Below are 22544 nucleotides of genomic sequence, written 5' to 3' on the forward strand. Positions count from 1 at the left end.
GCCTTCAAATAATTTTTTCTTTTTTCTGGTGCCATTTTATATCTGCAGAGCTATTTGAAACTATTTACGTACAAAAACAGAAATACGGTCTTGTTTATAAATTGCCTTTCTAGGTCTATATGTGATGGCAAAATTATTCCACAGTATTGCGCCACCTTCAGAGTGATTTTTAAAATTGCTCCTTCTAAACTTGTCAGTGTCTTTCCAGAATGCGTTTGCAAATGATCTTTCAGGTTTCTCTGATATGTGAAACTTATGTTGCTGAAGGTCTGTCTCCAGTGTGAAGCCTCATGTGAGCGGTAAGGTTTCCTTTAAGTGTGAAACTCTTTCCACATGAAAGGCAACTAAAAGGTTTTTCTTCGCTGTGAACTCTCATGTGAGCCCGAAGGTTTCCTCTAAATCTGAAAGTCTTTCCACAATAAGGGCAGATATAATCCTTCTCTCCAGTATGAATTCTCATGTGTAGATTTAGGTTTGTCTTGTTTGAGGAAGTCTTTCCACAGTGATTGCACATGAACGGCTTCTCTCCAGTGTGAGATGTTACATGATTTTTAAGGTGATCACTGTCTGAGAAACTCATTCCACACTGATGGCATATAAAACTGAGAGAGGGAGCTCTTGAGTGAACCACCATGTGCTTTTTAAGGGTTCCCTTATGACTGAACTTCTTTTCACACTGATCACATGCATACGGCTTCTCACCAGTGTGAATGTTCATGTGATACTCAAGGTTTGGTTTGGTTGTAAAACCTATTCCACAAAGTTTGCAAAGGTACGGCTTCTCTCCAGTGTGAGTTCTCATGTGCCTGTTAATGCTTCCTTGTTGACTGAAATGTTTTCCACACAGAGGGCATGTGTAAGGCTTTTCACCTGTGTGGACGTTCATGTGGCTTTTGAGGGCTGCTTTTTTAGTGAAAGATTTTCCACACTCTTGGCAGGTGAAAGGCTTCTCTCCAGTGTGAATCCTCATGTGGACTTTAAGTTTCCATGTTCACTGAAATGTTTTCCACACTGTTCGCAGGAGAAAGGCTTCTCTCCAGTGTGAATCCTCAAGTGGACTATAAGGTTTCCATGTTGACTGAAACTCTTTCCACAATACTGGCAGGTGAAATGAGTTTTACTTGAGGAAGTATTTTCTGTCTGAGAGCAACTAATTGATTCTCGTCCAGTTATAAAATACTGATCTTCATCTTGCATTTCATCTATTACTTCACTCTCCATTCTCGGCACCATCAGTTCTAAAAAGAGACAAATACAAGTTAACCCCTGTTTAAAAGCAACAGTAGAACAGAGTGCAACAATGGCCCAAATCTGCCATTTATTCTGGAGAGTCACAGTCCTGCAGAGTTTAGCTCCAACACACCTCTAATAAGTTAACCTTGAAGACCATGATTCAGGTGTGTTCAGTTAGAATTGGAGTTAAACTCTGCAGAGCTGAGCTTGACACCCCAGTTTACATTTATAGAAAGTCTTGGATATGTGAAAATATCAAAATGTGTTCTACTGGGGATGTTTGAAGTTTATTCCACTTCAAATTTGTACGCAATTACCTCCATATTGTGGACTCAGATGTACATTATTCACATTAAGAGACTACAGACTACTGTTTTAATTCCTCATTGAAAACTTGGAATCAAGTTTTTTTTATTTTTATGCAGCATTACATAGACGTAAAGGTATGCTTGGGATTTTGGGGAAAACTTCTGTAATACTTAACTAAGATTAATAGTTTCATGTATGCAAACCACATTTGGGCTGCATGAAAATCACAATTGTGAGAGATTTGAAAAATGCACATTTCATAAGAATGACTGCACTTTCATAAGAGCACAAACAAACAGGACATAAACAAAAAAGGTGTTTAAAGGAATAGCTCACTTTCAGAACAAAAATTTATAGATAATGTACTCACCCACTTGTCATCCAAGATGTTCATGTCCTTCTTTCTTCAGTCGTAAGGAAATTATGTTTTTTGAGTAAACCATTCAGGATTTATATGGTTTGAACTTCTAAAATGCAGCTTCAAAGGGCTCTAAATGATCGCAGCCAAGGAAAGAAGGGTCTTATTTAGCAAACAATGTTATTTTCTAAAAAAATAAAAATAAAATAACATTTACAATTTATATACTTTTTTTTTTTTTTTTTTAAAGATTTATTTTTTGGCCTTTTTGCCTTTATTATGATAGGAAAGATCAGATAGGACAGGAAGCGAAGTGGGAGAGAGATTAGGGGAGGGATCGGGAAAGGTCCTCGAGTCGGGACTCGAACCCGGGACGCCCGGAGCGCACCAGCGCTATATGTCGGCGCGCTAACCACACGCCTATCTGCGCCGACTACAATTTATATACTTTTTAACCTCAAACGTCTTGTCTAGCTCAGCAAGACAAGCATTTGAGATTAAAAAGTATATAAGTTGTAAATGTTTTCAGAAAATAACTGATCGTTTCGCTAGATAATAAACTTCTTCCTCGGCTGGGATCATTAAAAGCCCTTTGACGCCACATTTAAACTGCATTTTGGAAGTTCAAACTTGGGGGCACCATAGAAGTCCACTATATGGAGAGAAATCCTGAAATGATTTCCTCAAAAAACATTTCTTTACGACTAAAGAAAGTAAGACATGAACATCTTGGATGACAAAGGGGTGGGTACCTTATCTGTAAATTTTTGTTCTGAAAGTGAACTACTCCTTTAAATCAGAGAGCTAAAATCAAGGTACAAAATGGTCTTTTTGATGCAGTTTCAATGCAGAAGTCTAACAGCTCAGCACCCACATTCACAAAACATTTTCTCTTACCATTAAGAGTACTCCTAAATATCCATAAGTTTTTAGCTGAGAGTTTTCTCTTAAAACCTATTCACAAAGCTGCTGAGACAAACTTTATTAAGGAACAGAGATGTTCCTTAGCTTAAGCCTAGGCTGGTTTTAGCTGTTTTTTTTTGTTTTGTTTTTTTTCCAGCAGGGATGTTAGTATGCTTTTTCTTTTTTTTTTTCTTTTTTTTTCTTTTTTAAGTATACATTGCCCTGGATCCATACAATGTATTTTTGGCCATTGCTACAAATATAACTGTGCTCCTTAAGACTGGTTTTGTGGTCCAGGGTCACATATTAATAATACACTTAGAATGTTAGGAATATGACATAAAAGATCTACAAAAGGTGAAAATTAAAGTGTTAATCAATATAAAGGGGGAAATTATATCCCTTAATTATTGAGTGGGACTTAAAAGAATGTGAAATGCCCCACAGGGTACGCCACTCTAAAAAGTTTGAGAACCTACTATACAGAAATTGATTAATCAATAAAATAAAGCACAGCATAGAATTCACCATATAAATTGATTCGTAAAGTAATGAACAACATTCAGTAAAGAGCAGTGTTGAGCAAGGCTGGCAGGAGACTGTATGTCAGCTTCATGATTTGACTGATTTAGATGTTACGTAGAAAGAGCGACAGCTCAACGCATTAAAGGAAAGGAATATTCATGTTTTCATAACCACTGACCAAAATAAAACTAAAAAGAATCCATTTTTATGTATTTTGCAAATTGGTAGGATTGGGTTCACTCACAGCATCATGTACAAGCTAGTCTAGTCTAGTTAATAAAATGTTAAATAGTAAGAATTTTGAGCTTCTGTATCACCTAAAAAAAGTACAAAATATAGCAGCATGTATTGCTTTTTTTTAACAATCAAACTAAGAAATTAATCAAATAGTTCTCTGCTGCACATTAGTTTGTGTCTGGTCATTTGATCTCAACATATTTTTGTCCACATGAAGCTCCATTTTTAAATAAAACCACCGTAATAATGACACTCTTTATAATAAAAATATTATTAACGAGAATAAAAACAAACCTGTTTCTTCCTCGTCATCTTCTTGTTTCACAATGAATACTTCTTCAATCTTTATGTCTTCATCTTCCTCTTTAATAAGCGCCATCTTTATAACAGTGCGTCACGTGGATCTCAGTAGCTTCAGCAGTTTTTCTGTCTGTTTGGACAATCAGTCATAATTAAGATCAGAACAATTAACAGAAATAAATGCAAACTAAATCTGGGTGCATCTCAGTCAAAGTATAATAGTTAAAGGAGTAGTTCACTTTCAGAACAAAAATGTACAGATAATGTACTCACCCCCTTGTCATCCAAGATGTTCATGTCTTTCTTCATTTGTAAGGAAATTGTTTTTTGAGGAAAACATTTCAGGATTTCTCTTCATTTAATGGACTTCTATGGTGCCCCCAAGTTTGAACTTCCAAAATGCAGCTTAAATGCAGCTAAATGATCCCAGCCAATGAAGAAGGGTCTTATCTAGCGAAACGATCGGTTATTTTACAATTTATTTACGTTTTAATCTCTACACAGAGTACACACAGAGCTAGACAAGATGAGCATTTGAGGTTACATTGAGGTTAGAAGTACATAAATTGTCTTTTTTTTTAAGAAAATAAATGATCGTTTTGCTAGATAAGACCCTTTTTTTCATCAGCTGTGATCGTTTAGAGCCATTTGAAACTGCATTTTAGAAGTTCAAACACCACTACATGGAGAAAAATCCTGAAATGGTTTCCTCAAAAAAACAAACAATTTCCTTACAACTGAAGAAAGGAGGACATAAATAACAAAAATCAGAACAATGTCTAAAAGCTGCTATTAAATAAAGGTGTACAGTAAACAAGCTAAAAACCACAGAACTATGTTTTTATAAGCTGTCGACCTAAAAAAGAGTGTTTAAGAACAAGAACAAAAGTAGAACGCAATGTGTCTTACTACTCGCTGGAGGGAAATTTAACGGCAACAGTAAACATTCATTATTTAACAATGTCAAAGGATTATTTCACCACCCTGAAATGAAGAGATGTATTGAGAAACTGAATTTTATTATTCAATGTCAGTGCACCTTTTCTTTACCTTGCTTTGTTGCAGAAATGATCCAACTGAATGGCCCAACGTGAAATACCCTGACATCTACTATTTGTGTTTTTTAAGTCAAGAGCTTATAAAAACGTAGTTTGTGTTTTTATCTTATTTACGGTACACCTCGTCTCATAGCAGCTTTTACACCTTGTTCTGTTTTTTGTTAGAAGTCAGAAATGACAAGGAGCCCGCTTCCCGCAATACAAAGTCAATGGGGAGCATTGGAATGATGGTGGTTTTCCAGAAAAAGGGAAACCAGTTAAAAACAGCTCCTTCCATCTTAAGCCAGCCTACCAGCGTAGGCTGGTTTTAGCTGTTTTTTTTTTCAGCAGGGCAATCGTTTCAGAAAATGTACAAATTTAGATCATTTTACAGATAATTTTAATTTTGCGCATTTACACTCATTTTGCCAGCACAGGTCCCATAAGACGTGTGACCTTATGGACATTTTTGTCCATTTCAGTTTTGTTTTTTTGTTATAAGTGTGCCTGTGTTAATCTGCATACATTTTGGCTCAGGTGTTTATTTTTATTGAAATTTTAATACTTAACCATCATTTCCTTCAAAAAATCAATTTTACTCTCTGTACAATACTCACACTCAGAACCTTAAGGACAAAAATGTCCACATTGAAACCCATTAAAACTGCAATTTTTTAACCCAGGGCCATTTGACTATAAAATGATGCAATATTTGCTCATAGGCATTCATTCTATCGGCAAGGCTTCAAATTTAGAATTTAGAATCTAATAACCAAAGAAAAAATTCTGCTCAGCATTTAGTACATGGAAATTACTATTTTTCATTTTTTCATAAAAAAAAAAAAAAAAAACACCTGTGGCATTATGCAAACAAACCAGCATTTAAAGAGTTACAATACGGAAAATTAATGAATATTTGGTATCTATGGATAGAACATATGTTGGTTAAAAAATAGACATAAGTGAAAGTGGAAAAAAATATTAATAAATCATATTTTTTATAACAGTTTTTGGACATGGACAGTTTTGTCCATTTTGCACCTATGTGTACATTTTTTTTTAACTCACAAGGGTTAAATGTGTAGAAATACCCAATTGTAGCAGTTTTTAATAACGTACTGAACGCAATGCATCAGAAAATCCCATCTGCCTGTTTACATGACAGTCGCATTGGCACATATCCGATTTATATCTGATTTATTTCCACATATGAATGAGGACTGAAACTGATCTCGAAATATCCGAATGCATGCGGTTTTCCCCGTTTACACATTTGCATGTTTAGTTTAAATTGATTCAGATATAGAGCGCGAAATGAGACGCAGCATCTCTATTTATTATGAGCAGAAGCGCTTCACTCGCGAAAATAACGTTCTTTAACCCTAGATAAAGTATTAAACTGCTATATTAGATAAAATGATTACTTTACAGTTATTTAAAAGCTGTAACATACACGGAAATGTTTGCATCTATTTAAACACTTTGAATTTGAAAAAACACAAACCTTTCTAGAGTCAAATCACAACAGATGCACGAGCGCCGCGCAGACTCATGATGTCATCGTCAGATCAAATAAAAGTCATGCTGTCTAAAATCACTAAAGTGCAGAAAGAAAGGTAACCAGATTTCTCAAATGGAAACCATGGAGATTTCTTACTTGAGTGGTTAAAATATCCCTGAAATATCATTTGTTATCATCTATTTAACAAAACAAGGACAATATTTTTAATGTTTTCAATTGTTGTGATAAAGGTTACTATTTAAGTTAATAATTACTATGTTCAAGATTATTATTCATTTTTTAGTCTGGTTTTAACACAGATCAGCAAAAAACACACTATAAAAACAGTTAACTGCAGTAACCACTGTAAATAGCAATAAATTCAAAACAATATTTTAACATGATTTACAAAAACCTTACAAAAATAAAATGAAATATGGAAAGAGTAATAAGTAAAAGTGCCTTTTCCAACTGTATTTAATATTTCAATACTTTTTTTATGTTGATGCTTGGAAATGACTATTACTATCCTTGATTAGGCTTATTATTTAGCATTTTTGGATTTTATTCACAGAGTATGTGTTCTCTGTAAATGTAATTGTTGCATGTAATTATTTAGGTTTTATTTAATCATTTATTCATATTGGGGTGTACCTTCATCACATGACATAGTTAAGAAATGAGTAACTTACTGTTGTGGTGTTAAAACTTGGGGATGTTTAAAAAATGTTTGCAAAAATCCCCTTAAGTTATTTTTCACAGGAATTTATATTTAAATATATTTAGTCTGCTGAAAATATTAAAAACTACAAATAAAAGAGTTTGAGATTCTATTTAAAGGGCAAAATTACAATGTTTGGGTGCAGAAACCATACCAGGATTCGGGAACCTTTTAGAAAAAAAAAATAGAAAATAATTTTTTTTCATATTTTTTTATTCTTCCTTATCTTTTTTTTTCCATTTTATTATTTTGTACAAGCGCAAAACGTACATGTTAGTATGTTTTTATTTATGCTGAAACATACAATTTAGATGTAATTCAATGTTTAAAACGGTACAAATCGCCAGAAAAGTAATTTATGCATCTTTTATATCATTATGCATAATGCATTTTTATCAATAAACGATTTAGATATTTAGATCCCTTAACCTACTCCCAAACCTAAACCTACCCATTTTATAGTGAATATAAAAAGATATAAAACGTTATTCACCCAAATATGCAGGAAATAACCATTTTATATGGCAAAAATGGCTAATCCCACTCCTACATCTAAACCTAACCATAACTATCTCTGTACAATATAAGGAAAACATGACAGGCAGATAAGGAAAGGAATGGAGGTGACGTGATGCCATGTATGGTGACCCATACGAGGAATATGTGCTCTGCATTTAACCCGTCCAAGTGCGCACACACACACACAGTAGTGAACACACACACCGAGCAGTGGGCAGCCATTACTGTGGTGCCCGGGGAGCAGTTGGGGGTTCGGTGTCTTGCTCAAGGGACTCACCTCAGTCGTGGTATTGAGGGTGGAGATTCACTCCCCCCACCTACAATCCCTGCTAGACCTGAGACTTGAACTAGCAACCTTTGGGTTACAAAGTCCGACTCTCTAACCATTAGGCCACGGTGCAATCACAATCATGTATTTATTGCAAAAATGTCAAAATCAGTACCAAAAGTAATATAAATGGCAGTTCACTGCAGTCGCAGTCCTCTCTGGTGGAATACATAAGATTTGTGTGAGGTGCAGAGCAGAATTTAAGTTGTTAACACTCTGATCAATTTGACATTTTTTCTTAGTAACTGAGGTTCTTAAATCATGTTCTCTACATTTTATTTTGTAATTAAATTACACAATGCCATTACATGTAACTAGTTACTCCACAACACTGGTTAAAAATATATTTTTTGTGACCAGTTTTCACAGATGTGAAATAAATCTGCAATTTGCAGCTAAATTTTAGAATACTTTTTGTCAATGAACACACATGTAATAGAGAGAGCATAAAACATAACTTTGAAAAGCTATTATAAAAACGCAAGTGAGAATTCACGAAACAGAGCACTTTATATTGAAGATTCTTTATTTTCTGAAGTGACAGACTAAAACAGCATTTGTTGTCTCTTGCTCAGCCAGTGGTGGACGAAGTACACAAATCAAGTACTTGAGTAAAAGTACAGATACGTATAATAGAATATTACTCCAGTAAAAGTAAAAGTACTCCTTTTTCCATTTTACTTGAGTGAAAGTACAAAAGTACTACATTTTTTGTGTACTTAAGTAAAAAAGTACTGACATATTTTGCAATTTTATAAAGGCTATAAATTTATATTAGCATATATATTTTTTATAATCCTACTATAAGCCTTGGGTTTTCCCAAAATAACCACTAGCCTATATGCAGTCCAGATAGATTTTTGTTGTTGATATGGTCTACGTTGACAATGTTCACTGTGAAGCTTACATTGCATTGTAACGTTACCTGAGAGAAAACTGATTTAACCATCTCATTTTCACCAGTAAGAAAAGTGTTTTAAAGCTTGTTATTTTGCGGAACGGCACAGTTATAAATGATATGAGAATAAGGCCTGAAGTTAGGAAGAAAAATGTAATTATATTTTCATAATATTTTACTTTTTTCTCAAACATTGTCTGTGGTGTAAAAACACCTCTGGCCAAATGTCCCCAGAGGGCATCACTTCCCACTTTGATAATTACTGTAGTTACCATCTGAACATCACATATTTTCTTTTCCCTCAGATGTAATCTGTCTAGGTGGTTGATTATAAATATTTGGACTTCATATCTGAAAATTACCTCAACTTAGCACCAGCAAGCTTGTTAGCTAGACAGTTAGCATCAGCTAACAATATTTACTTATTTTCAGTATGGTTATGAATAAACATTTATTTCTGTATACTAGGCTAGTTGATTCAAACAATATAAAAAAGTATACCGTTAATAAACAATATAAAAACAGACGTCACATAGGGCTAAATGCGTAGCATTTTAATAAAACTGTTGAGGTTACAGCAGCGAGGAATATGAACGTGTAACGTTATGAGTTATTTGATTTAATCTGTGTTATTTTAATGTTTCGTTTTTTTACCTAAAAAGAGACGATGTTGATGTGTCTGCATTTAATCATTTCAGCGGGCTTAAATACATCACCCTTTACAGCAGATTTAGTTCGCAAACAACTGACAATTGCAATAATTAATCCTAAAACTCGACATTATATCTTACTTTTCGCAGCATCAGTCGCGCGCGCTCACAATCTCCCGGTTCTTATTTGTGAATTCAGATGACTGGAGACTCGCTCTAAACGGCTCATTTGAATCAGTGAGTTTGAACAGCTGCAATTGGAATGAATGAATCGCTTGTGGCGATTTGCGAACCGATTGAAAAGAATCAGTTTGTTCATTAATCAGACACTGCTTCTGCGTCTCGGAGCACGTAATATATTATAAGGAGTAACGACATGTTTTATTAAATGTAGTGGAGTAAAAAGTACGATATTATGCTTTGGAATGTAGTGAAGTAAAAGTAAAAGTTACTCAAAATAAAACTACTCCAGTAAAGTACAGATACTTGAAAAATGTACTTAAGTACAGTAACGAATTACAACTACTTCGTTACTGTCCACCACTGTGCTCAGCGTAATACAAACATAAAGTCCTTTTTAAAATTTCACTTGTCAAACAGGGGAAATACAATTCCAAAGATGTACTTTATCGCATATATTTACTGTCTTCAGACAGATATCCGTAATTGATGAGGTTGAGTTGAATTACATGAAATTTCATGGACTTATTGGAGTCACAGTCATTATTTCTTGTCAAGATCAGTCTTTCCCGACCGTTTGCCTTTCCAAAAGGGTTCCGGTTTATATTCAGCTGCAGAGAGTAATTTCAGTGATGCTGTCTATGGCTTTGGCAGCAAGGGATGCACATGGCTGGCCACATCATTGAAGGAGAGCGGGAAATAGCTGGGAACTTCATCTCCAGGGAAAGACACAAGCTGGGCACCCTGACGATTGACCTCCTCGTATAGCACCCAGACACCACCTTTCACTTTGTGGGAGGAAGCAATGTCACTGAAATCAATGTCTTGAAGACTGGTTTCTTTGCGTAGGGTCACGCTTCTTCCTTGATAGTTCACATGCTCAAACAGCTGGATTTCAGGGTTGTCCAGGTCATCTGTGATGATCTTGAGGGAAGAAAACCTTCCTTTGTCATCAAGAGTAGCATACTCTCCTTGTTGAAACACCCGCTGCTTTCCAGCAAAATTCTTGTCATAGTACGCTACCCATGGCGCACCAATAACTTTGATAGATGAGATGACATTGCTGAAGCCCTTTTCTTCTAAGTTGCGGACATTGTTTTCAAATTCAGCTCTTCTGCCCTGGAAGCCCTCTTCTGTAAAAACAACAATCTTGCTCATTTCGAACAATGACTGGAGCAGATTAGAGGCTGGAGATTGCAAGTGCTTCTTTATCAGCTTCTCGTGGCTCTGCCAGGAAAAGTGAGTGGAATGGTGTGCAGAGCTGCCTTTTTTAAACCACAATTACACCAAAGTGGGTGTTGACAAAGATATGCCAGTACATGTAGATCTGGCAGCTGAGAAACACAAGCTGCATGCCAAATCTATATGGTAAAAACAAACAGATTTTTGATGTGGAAAGTTTACTAGCACATGTCAAGTCAAGTCACCTTTATTTAAATAGCGCTTTTAACAATACAGATTGTGTCAAAGCAACTGCACAGTATTTAAACAGCACAATAGTGTGTAAGTAACGCATTATTGTAAATAATCAATTTTCAGTTAAAGGCAGTTCATCAATGAATTCAGTGATATCATCATCCAGTTCAGTTCAAATAGTATACGATATCGCTGGAAAGTGTCCCCAACTAAGCAAGCCAGAGGCGACAGCGGCAAGGAACCAAAACTCCACAGGTGACAGAAATGGAGAAAAAAACCTTGGGAGAAACCAGGCTCAGTCGGGGGACCAGTTCTCCTCTGGCCAGACGAAACCAGCAGTTTGTACCAATGTCTAATTGTAGAGAACTCATCAGGATCCAATCAATCAATTGCAGTTTCACTCTGTCCTAGAAGGTTTCAATTTGAGCAGATGATTTACTATCACTGTCATCATCAGAGCACACTTGAACAGTACATTCAGCATCTTATCTTCATGGCTCATAATCATGATCTCAACCATATTCTCAAAACTATCATTTTCAAAATTAATATTTTGATCGCTGACAGCTTATTCATCACATCCATCATCAAATGACTCTCTCTATCCCTCTCTCTCCTTCTGGCATCTCTTGATTGGGACCAGCTGCAGGAGATTGTGTGGCGAACGTTTGAATGCTAGAAGCAGAGCAGTTTAGGATTCGCGTAGGTGTCTATTCACGTAGGATAGAGCAAACTTTTTGCCCATCGCCGTTCCTTTAACTTGGAAATAGAAACGTGAATCAAATTCAAAGTAATTTTTGGTCAAATTGATTTCCAGTAATTTTAGAATATATTTATCAGGCCTCCTGGGATCAGGGTACTGCTTCATACATACCTGTCTCGATGTTTGTGTAGAGACTATCCATATCGATGGTGAATAGAAGCGAATTCTAGCTAAACCGTTGTTGGATGCCCAATTTTGTGTTTGTGGTCTTTGTTTGTATTGTGTGTTGATGAAAGTTCTTTCATGTGGAAAGAAGTCATTGTTTTGATTAGACAGAAAACGTCTGTTTTCTGTATTTCTGTTTCTGTCATTTTCCCATTGACCAGCCGGTCCAAATTGAACACAGCTATGGAAAGATCTATCAAACATCCAACAGGTGTCATCCTTATTAAACAGAGAAAAATAGCATTGCACATAGAAAACCCTGACTATCACACCTATATATATATATGGTCCAAATATACACACAGTAATTCGGTTAAAAGTAAACAATATCTAAAGTAAACAGTAAAAGAATAAAACAACCAGACACACCATCAAAGAAAAACACTAAAGTCCAGGTCTTCGTTTAGGCCTGGATGTTTAGTAGCTTGCAGTTTAAATATCCAAAAAGTCTCCTTCTGATTGAGCTGCCTCTGTCTATCACCTTTTCTCAAGGCCAGTGGGATGTGATCAATCCCACAGGCCTGTAAAGTGGACGGGTTACTATTATGGTGTTCCATGAAATGTCTTGCCATTGGGTAATTAATATTGCCTGTGCGAATAGCATATTTGTGTTCAGCCAGTCTGTCTTGTAGGCGTTGTTTAGTTCTTCCGACATAAAACACTTTGCACACAGGACACTCTAATCTATAAATAACAAAAGTAGTTTTACAATTTATAATGTGATTGATCGTAAAATGTTTTTGGGAGACAACATCCTTAAAAGTTTTAGTTTGCATAACATTTGTACAGTGATTGTAGTGGTGGCATTTATAGCAACCCCTGGGTCTGGTATTCAACCATGTTTGTTGGGAATCTGGTTTTAGATAACTATGGACCAGTTTATCTTGTAGAGTAGGACATCTTCTAAAGCTTACCAGAGGTGGATCAGGAAAAACCTTGCTTAAAAGATCATCACTCTCAATAATACCCCAGTTTTTTCTTATGATTTGTTTAATTTGTTCACCCTCTGTACTGTACCTAGTGACAAAAACTGGTCTGTCATTTGTCTGTTTCTCTATATTTCTTTTCAGTAGTGATGCTCTGTCAGTGTGCTTAGCTCTCATATAGGCTTTTTGAAGAATAGTGTTCTTATATCCCCGTTCTACAAATCTTAACATCATTTCTTTGGATTTATTTTCAAAAACCTTGTCTTGATCACAAATTCTTCTCACCCTCTGGAACTGTCCATATGGGACATTATCTTTCAGCCAATTAGGATGGAAATTTTTAGCATGTAAAATAGTGTTTCTATCCGTAGGTTTCCTATACACTGATGAATGTAAAGATCCTTGATCATCTTTAAAAATGTTAAGGTCAAGAAAATTAATGAACTCTTTACTGTACTCCAAAGACAGCTTAATGAGTTAATGCTGTTCAAAAATGTATGAAATTCTTTTAACTCTGTTTCTGACCCTGACCAAAACAAGCAGACATCGTCAATGTAGCGTCACCACCAAACAAAACACATTCCTTTCGCAATTAAAGACAAAGTCTTCTTCCCATTTGCCCAAGAAAAGACCTGCATATGAAGGACTATAACAAGCCCCCATGGCACACCCTTTTGTCTGTTTAAAAATCTTGTCCTGGAAAATAAAGATGTTGTTAGTTTAAGTCCATTCAGTCAATGAGAGCAAAAAAATCAGTGGGTGGCATTTCAGATGCTGGCCATACACTCAAGAAATGTGTGAGTGCTTCAAGACCCTGTTCTTGGTCAATATTAGTATACAATGCTCCCACATCCATTGTGACAAGAAAAGTATCAGGGCCTATATTTTGCAGTTCTTCAACCTTGTTCAAAACATCAGTTGTGTCTTGAATATATTTAGGCTTGTTTCGCTCCTATGCCCTGTGGCAGACATTATTTGCCTGCTCTCCAGCCCTGCTTCTGTCAGAATTTGAACTGCGGTGCTTCTCAGTGAGTGGTTGGTGTATCTTTTGAATAACCTGACTGCCTCGCTGATGCGTGGAAGCATGTTTCCGAGGTAGGTCACACACAGGTGGGCATTTAGCGATGTATTTCTTGAAACTTTTAAAGGTCCCATATTGTCAAAATCAAAATTTCCTGGCTTTTTTCATGATAACTAAGATCTAGGGGCTATCTAACTACCATATGAGTTTCAAAACAGTCAATCCACAGTAAACTGCACACAGCCTGCTTAAAGTAGCTGTTCATTTTCACGAGCCACTGTGACTTCCGTAACGATGTGACGTTCGATCTACTCAAGTCACCACCCCGAGCGCCAACCACCGTCCCACCCTCCTTTTGTCAACCCCAGACATCAATGCATCCATTCCATTATTGAGCAACAACAACACGAAAACAAGTGGAGAAAACCCTGTTCAGTCGAAAGATGTCAAGCTACAATCATTACACAGGCTTCAGAACAACGTGAATATAAGAGACCAGTGGCACGTCAACTTCAGCCTCTTTCACTCAGCGATTCCGGTAAATACACGGATAATGTGTAGCACGATTTGTTCCGGAATTGTTTAATTTGGTTCATTCACAGTTGTTTTCCGGAATCTGTGCGTGCTTTACACACAAACCATAAAGACATGTGACGTTTGGATGTGAGATGTAATGCGACACGTACGTTTCACTAAACTGAAACTAACCTGAACAAACTGTGCTTCAGCGCTGATAGTGAGGAGCTGGCTCTGCCTGATGATCGCTGCTTCATTCCACTTTGCACGTATTTTTTTGTTGTGAAGAGTCGCATGATAACGTGCATCATTACTACAACACTGCCTTTATGTCTCTGGTTTTTGTTCACACAGCGCTCGTTCCCGTAATTTTCCAGAATCAAGTCGCGTTGTGAAAGGGGCTTTACTGAAGCCACAGTTATGTAGCTTACTGCATTCGATGTTTGAAAAAGAAAAAACATTAATCATCATTCTGAAATATCCTGTTGAGTAGCAGCTCTCTCGATTGCTCTGAGCTCGCTTACAGCATACATGACCGTAGTTACCTGTGATTGGCCTGGTTGTGCGTCACTCAGAAAACAACAGGCCAATCAGAAGAGAGGCTCATGAATATTAATTAGATGGGCCAAAATCGACCTGTTTTTGACAGAGCTCCTAAAAAAGGAGCTGTAAAAATATATTGAGATGGATTTTGGCACTTATACCGCAAATATATATTCTTAAGGACATCAACAACTAAAGTAAACCTTCAGAAATGTGTACAATATGGGACCTTTAACTGGGCAAAAGGGGTCACTTGAATTAGCAAACATGAATCCTCGGTAGCAGTCTTTGTTGGGATCAGTGGGCTTTTTGTGGTTTTTTGTTTCAGCATTGTAAGACAAGCAAAAATATTCATCTTCATTTTCATCTTTTTTAATAACGAACGAATGCTTTCTCAATTCTCGATTTCCTTCACGTCCCCTTCTTGCCAGGTTCAGCTGAACATCAAACCAGACCTTGCGAACCTGTCCGGCTGCTGTGTCTGGTGATAGATACGGAGAGTTTTTCAGCGATGGAGATGGGAGGATGACGAGAGCTGGTGTCTTTTCCAGCCATGCAAAACTTTTTGAGGAGGGCCCTGAATACGTCGTTGGATGACTTGAATTCAGATTGACCAGTGATGTTATATCTGGACATATGTGGTTCAGTCCTGCTCTTAGGGAAAGAAAACTTGACACTGAGTACTCTGCGCCGGATGCGTTTCGGACAGTGGCATAGAAAGCTCACAGCTGAGTATTTAAAGCTTCTGCCCCCTCTCTCTCTCTATCTCATCCACAGACATATTTTTGGCCTTAAGCCAATCGTTAAACACATTAACTGCCCAAGCTGTGGTTTTTTTGGTGTTTTCTTCATGTTTTTCTCCTTCGAGTATGTCTAGCTGTTCTTCGCTGTTTGTTTTATGTCTTTTGTTGTTGCCGGCTGCCTTTGATGTCCGCTTCCGTTTATGTTGTTTTTCATCTGGACTGTCCAATACTGATGCCGCCCAGTTGTTAAAATTTTCATATTTGCCATAAATATAAAAATGTACTTGCAGAAAATCGTCTGCCATGTTGTTGTTTGTGTATGCAAATGTCCGTTATTACAGTTATAACTATACGAAGTGATATGGAACTGTAATGCGGTCAAGAGCTGCCTGGAACTATGTTCGTCGTGCGTTTCCCTGAAAATAATGCACACCTTCAGAACATTCGTCAGCCAATCAGATTCAAGCATGCAAAGGCCCCATAGTATAATGGAACATATACACTCGTATATCATGTGTGACCATGGTGTGGCATGCAGGACCACGGGGAATGCTCTAGCACAGTAAAGAAATGATCAGTAAGGGGCAGTCATGTACTAAAGTGGCAGAACACATTAATCATAAGCGAGCTGTAGTCTATTGTAGTTTATTGCATGTTACGCGCAAAGGCCAATAAAATATTCATGATTCTGTAATCAATTGTATTATGTGTTTATCATGAGCCCAAACTAATGAGCCCATTAAAACCAATTACATTTTTTGCACTTGATCAAAATAATGCATTTGTAAGGTGTCAACTTGCAAATTCCAACTTCTCAGGAAAGATTTTAAGGTTCTCAAAGACAACGAAGGGTGCCAAGCGGTTGTTGTCTACAGAGTGCTAAGTTGCATTGTTGCTGAGAAAAATTTGCTAGCCCAAGACGTGCTAAGCTGCTGTTTTTGTGCTACTGGGAAACAAGAAAGTTCTGCAAGAAGTGGATTTGGGGAGTTTAAAACTGCAATGGCAAGCTTACTGCACCTGTATTCTGCAACAACTTCAGAACCTTCTCTACAGTGATCCTCTGTTTGAGAAGATCCTAGCAGTTTGAAACCCACAAACAACTTCAGAATCATCGTCAACGATTCTTTCTCCTGAGCTTTCCAAGTTGTGTGGATCTTCTGTACGGAACTTTAAGGCTCCTCCATTTGCGTGTTTTCAGAATAAGGACCTTCTCAGTGCTCAGGAGTTCATCATTCACCAGTGCTTTGTGTACAAGACTGAAACGGATCCGACGTGAGGTGAAACGAAAGGATGTGACGTGTGGCCAAGTATGGTGACCCATACTCAGAATTTGTGCTCTGCATTTAATCAATCCAAGTGCACACACACAGTACACATCCAGAGCAGTGGGCAGCCATATTGCTATTGCTGCGACACCCGGGGAGCAGTTGGGGGTTCGAGAGAGTGCTGGACATAAACAATCTCCACCTACAATCCTTGCCAGACCCAAGACTCGAACCCCCAACCTTTGGGTTACAAGTCCAACTCTTTAACCATAAGGCCATGGCTGCCCTTTACTGCAACATGGCCCAGGCTCAACATGTTGGGGGTTCGGTGCCTTGCTCAAAGGACTCACCTCAGTCATAGTATTGAGGGTGGAGAGAGTGCTGGACATTCACAATCTCTACCTGCAATCAGAATCCGCAAACTTTGGGACTTGAACCTGCAACCTTTGGGTTCCATGTCTAACTCTCTAACCATTAGGCCAAGGCTGTCCTTTACTGCAACATGGCCCAGGCTCAACACATGACCAGGCGAAACGTAATTATTATTTCCAGAGACCCTTCCCAGATAGCAGAACAACAGTGAATCATCATTGAATCAACATTAAAGCATCAACCAACTTGTCATTAAATCAATGTTGAAATTTAGTAAAATTGATTAGTAGTATTGATTTTTCATCAGGTTTGTACCCTGAAATAATGTTATTTCAACGATGAAAAATAGATGAAGATGGGCATAAAATCAATATTTGTTCAACTTATATTAAATCACTTATTTTACATCGAATCAACATTGAAGCAATTTTGGTTCAGTCTTGCTTTATGTACAGCAAGATTCTATGACAGTAAATCATGTCTGTTTGGATTTATTTCTTTAAATCAAAGACCATGTAGGGCTGAAAACCTTTTTTTTTAAACAAAAAGTCAGTAACTCAACATCCTTCAGTTTACATGAAAACATATTTAATTATGCTCCATACCCGTTTAAACAGGAAGTAACATCACAATTAGAATAAAACTAATAAAACACACTACAACTTACAAATTATTATAAACTGAATGACAAAATGACTAACTATTAGAAGAGATTGTTAATTCTGAATTTATACAGAATCTAAGAAGAGACCATAACAGCATATAAAAATTGCAACCTGCTTCAGCAAAATTCAGTCAAATGCAAATAGAAACAACCACAACAGGAACACAACAGATGACCGAAACATTATTAGTAGAGTATTCTGTAAATACTCTGAAATGTATTTAAAGATGGTCTGAACTTATGGTTTTCCACCACGAGCAATTCCCCCCAGCCGTTCTGGGGCATAACGAAGCCATTTCTGAAAAAACTGCAGCAAAGACAAACTCTGAGGCCTCCTTTTTTCCGCTTTCAGCTGACGTTTGGCTCTCAGCGAAGGCGGTCGCATTTTTCTCTTCTCCTCTCTCTGCCCTATCTCTCCCCACTCTTGTCTCGTCTTGTTAGTTCTATCTCTGAGACACTCTTTGCACTGCTCTCCGAAACAAAGGAACTATGGATTTGATCAACTGGTCTCTGAACGCAATTGACACCATCTTCTCGACGAGAAGCCTGGGTTCGGGGGAACCCAACTGTCCTGCAGGAACGTTTGCAGCTTGGATACGTGATGGACGGGTGGGAGAAGTGGCGCGTCATGTGCCTGGCCGCTCTGTCCCTGGAGGATGTTGAAGATATTTATCTATTCGGAACTTTGATAACTGGGTTTCTGCTGATGGGATTAGGTGGGACCCTGTGCTATCGACGATTGGTAAAAGCGGTCAGCGCGACTCAAAACCCCACCAAGCTGGCCGGCTTGATTGAAGTGGTGGTGGGCAGAGCTGTTAATACTCAGACTGCGGCTACGGACCACAAACTGGATAACATCATGGAGAAAATTACAGCGATGCAACAGATTTTGGACAGACCTGGAGACCAGTGACGGACATTAGATATCTGCGAAATTGGCAGATATTGACCCAAAAAGAAATCTTTTTCTCTTTCGACTCCCCGAGTATTCCAGACGGCCTTGGCCAAGGCCGGCGCTGGAGACAAACAACTCCCCCGGAGAACAAGATAACGAGACACTCTGAATTCCTTCCCCCCTGTTCCAAGGACACCTGTTGAGTTCTGGGCTCAGACTCCACAGGCTTGTACACAAACACACACACATGCACGCACACACATATACACGGCTATTGATAGAATTCCTCTCCCGTGCATTCCACGCCTTCGTGCTTATCACCCCCCTGTGTGGGTAGGCGGGTTCGTATATGTCGCCGTCATGGCTGCAGGACCGGATGGCTGTTGCCTACATTGGACTACTTCCTCATCCCCTTTACCCCTCCCCTGTTGCAATGTTATGTCTTTGTCCATGTGCTACCTCTCTCTTCCAATTCTGTCTTATTCTTTGTTTTCTATACCATTTTGTTGCCTTGTACTTGTACATGATTGTGATGACAATAAATTTGAATCCAATCCAATCCAATGTTTTAGGGCATCTAAAGAATGAAAAAAAAAAAGTTAGAACTGCACAATGCTCTAAAAACTTTTAGTTGTAGTTGTTTATGAATGACAGAAGGTGGGTCCTAAATTTCTGGAAATGTGACTTTTACAAATGTACAGATATACAACATATGTTTTGAAATTTCTTATAATCTTCCATAGATACAATGCACATTTATTTTTTTTATATACAGTTGGGTACGGAACATATTCAGACCCCCTTAAATGTTTTTCTTTTTTAATAAAAATCTGTAAAAATATCAACAATTCTGCGTTTTTCTGTCAATATGGGGTGCTGTGTGTACATTAATGAGGAAAAAAATGAACTTAAATGATTTCAGCAAATGGCTGCAAAATAACAAAGAGTGAAACATTTAAGGGGGGTCTGAATACTTTCCGTACCCACTGTATACACACACACACACACACACACACACACACACACCACATCTTAACATTTTTCTCCATTCTCTGCTTACCATACATGCACATCCTGAGGTTGGTGTCTTTGAATGCAGTTTTTCGTTTATGCTCTTCTTTCAGCTTCTTTCCTGCCCAATTCATTTGAGAGGCCAACTCATTGGTTAGAGCACAGGTCAGCATTCTCCTAATACGTCCTTCAACTGATGCTCCTCCCACAAAGGCAAAACGGCCAACCTACAAGGGTGTAAGGGACACATTTGTGCACAACATTAAAAGCTTGCAAAAAATGCCATGTGGCTACATTTTTTTTTCCTAGACAACATTGTAAAAAACAAAAATTGCCAAGTAGATGTATTAGGGGTGTACACTGGATGGTTCATTACAATACAATATGATATTGATTCTTATACCCAGAAATACAACATTTGCTGATACCGCAAAAAATTCTATTATACAATTCGGTTGTGGAGTATACTGATCGCTTTATTAATATTATGTTATTTTAAATTATTATACACAACCAGTTACATTTTGTAACTCACAAATGCAATCAAAATATAGTATAACAATTTATCTGAAATTTACCCCATCCTGACCCCTGTTACGTGACAGACGTGCTGGATGAACGAGACGAAGTCGAGATCAACAATTAACACTATATTTAATATCTTCTTCAAGGAACAGACAGGAACAGGCAGGATAATCCACACACATGTAACAATAACATCAAATAAAGACCGACCTCAACTGAACTGAAAGACAAACTTATAAAGGGTGACTAATCATTAAACACAGGTGACTAATTGTACAAGGACAGGTGCAGGGAATCACACTGACGAAGGGCTAAACCAAAAGACAGATCAACGGGGGAAAGACAAATGGGAAAAACCAATGACAAACAGACAGAACTGTGACATTACGCCCCCCTCCGAATAGGCGCGTCCTCGCGCCGTAGAAAAAGAAAAACAAAACAGAAAAGAGGGGCGAAAAAAAAGGAAAATGTCCATGGCGGCTTCGGCGGAGGACGCCACCCCAGGAGGGGGACCAAAACAAAAGTCCAGGTGACAGACAGTACAGTCCAGAGGGGCGACGACGGAGGGAGGAGCCAGGGAGGACATGGGTGGGGCGTAAGGCAGGAGTAATAGACCCAGACCACAGCCATGATGACGGCCCACTGTGGAGCCGACGGAGGGAGGAACCATGGTGGACGAAGGCGTGCCAACTCCATGGGGCCGACCGACAGAGGCGGAGCAGATGGAGAAGGAGCCCGAGGCGAAGACGGAGAGCCGATGATCCGGGGTGACGCCGAGGATCCGGAGGGCCAAGGTGGAACAGGCTCTGGCGCCCGAGGCGGAGGCGGAGTCCCGGAGATCCGCGGCGGAGCCGGAGCGACAGAGGATGGAGGCTGTGCCCGCAGGAAGGAGGAGTCCCAAGGAGCCGGTGGGACGGCGCGACGAGGCACAGCCGGAGGAGCAGAGTCCTGAGGTGACGATGGGGTGACGACTGACCAGGGCGGAGCCGAAAAGACGATGGAGCCCGGTGGAGCTGGTGGATCGACGGGCGACGGTGTAGAGGAGGGCGTCGAGAGCCGTGGTGGAACCGCGGGGTCGAAGGGCCGAGGCGGAGTCCTGGACTCGGAGGCTGGAGGCGGAGCTGAGGGATCCTCCAGCCGAGACGCCGATGGAAGCTGGCAGCCCCGCGGTGAGCCCACTGCACAGGTGGTGGGCTGAGGGTGAGCTGAGGGGCTGTCAGGGGACAGCGGCGGCCAGACAAACATGGCATCAGATGACAGAGGGTGGGTGGGTGGGAATTCCGGGCAGACAGGACAGACGGATATTTCCATATCAAAGTCAATTAAGTTACCAGAGTTATCTTCGGCGAGATCCGAGTAAAAGTCTATCAAGTCCCCAGAATGATGTCCAAGCTCACCCTCAGCGATGGTGCAGTGGGCAGGGCTCTCTATCGCCCTCTCTTGCTCCATGTGGCAATCCACCGTCACGGATGTTGATGCCGGCTCTCGCACCTGGTCAGATGGGTCAGGCTCTGGCTCTGTCGCTCTTGGCTCTGGCTCTCCATCAGCGGTGGGCTCGGGCTGCAACTCCGCTTGTCGGGGTGATGGTTGGCTGGGTTCTGGGTCTGGAGTGGGGCTGGCGTCCTCTTCAACGAAGTCGATAGTCCAGGATGATTTGCAGGACGCCAACACCCACTCGATGTAATTCGGCAGGCTCTCTTGAGGACCCTCCCCGGATAGCAGCGCCTTGGTGGTAGAGTTCAGTCCGAGGTAGTAGTGGACGCATAGGCTGCTATCCGGGAAGTGTGACTGGTTAGCCAGGAAGAGAAACTCACGTGTGTGGTCCTCAAGAGAGCGTTCCCCCTGCCTCAGGAGGATCAGGAGAACAGTAGGGTCCATAATAACAGAAAAAACAAAACACTGAGTAAAAAACTGAAAAAAATAAACGCAGGGAAAACGTGCCGGGTAAACTGTATTGGTCGGTCTTTCTGTTACGTGACAGACGTGCTGGATGAACGAGACGAAGTCGAGATCAACAATT

At 39.2% G+C, this 22544-nt stretch overlaps 1 protein-coding gene and 1 pseudogene across 1 annotated transcript; both read right to left on the reverse strand.

Moving 5' to 3' along the window:
* Window positions 1-9: 9 nt before the first annotated feature.
* LOC141340517 (uncharacterized) lies at window positions 10-3962 on the reverse strand (annotated as a pseudogene).
* A 6376-nt stretch (window positions 3963-10338) lies between these two features.
* LOC141322231 (epidermal differentiation-specific protein-like) lies at window positions 10339-10857 on the reverse strand. Its single transcript, XM_073833417.1, has one exon. It carries the CDS (start codon window positions 10855-10857, stop codon window positions 10339-10341), a length of 519 nt encoding a protein of 172 aa, XP_073689518.1.
* Window positions 10858-22544: the final 11687 nt, after the last annotated feature.

Source organism: Garra rufa, chromosome 1 (assembly GCF_049309525.1).
Source record: "Garra rufa chromosome 1, GarRuf1.0, whole genome shotgun sequence".
NCBI lineage: Eukaryota > Metazoa > Chordata > Actinopteri > Cypriniformes > Cyprinidae > Garra > Garra rufa.

Bases quoted from the DNA above. Each gene is read 5' to 3' on its own strand.
- LOC141322231 (XM_073833417.1), bottom strand. From the start codon at position 10,857: ATGAGCAAGATTGTTGTTTTTACAGAAGAGGGCTTCCAGGGCAGAAGA.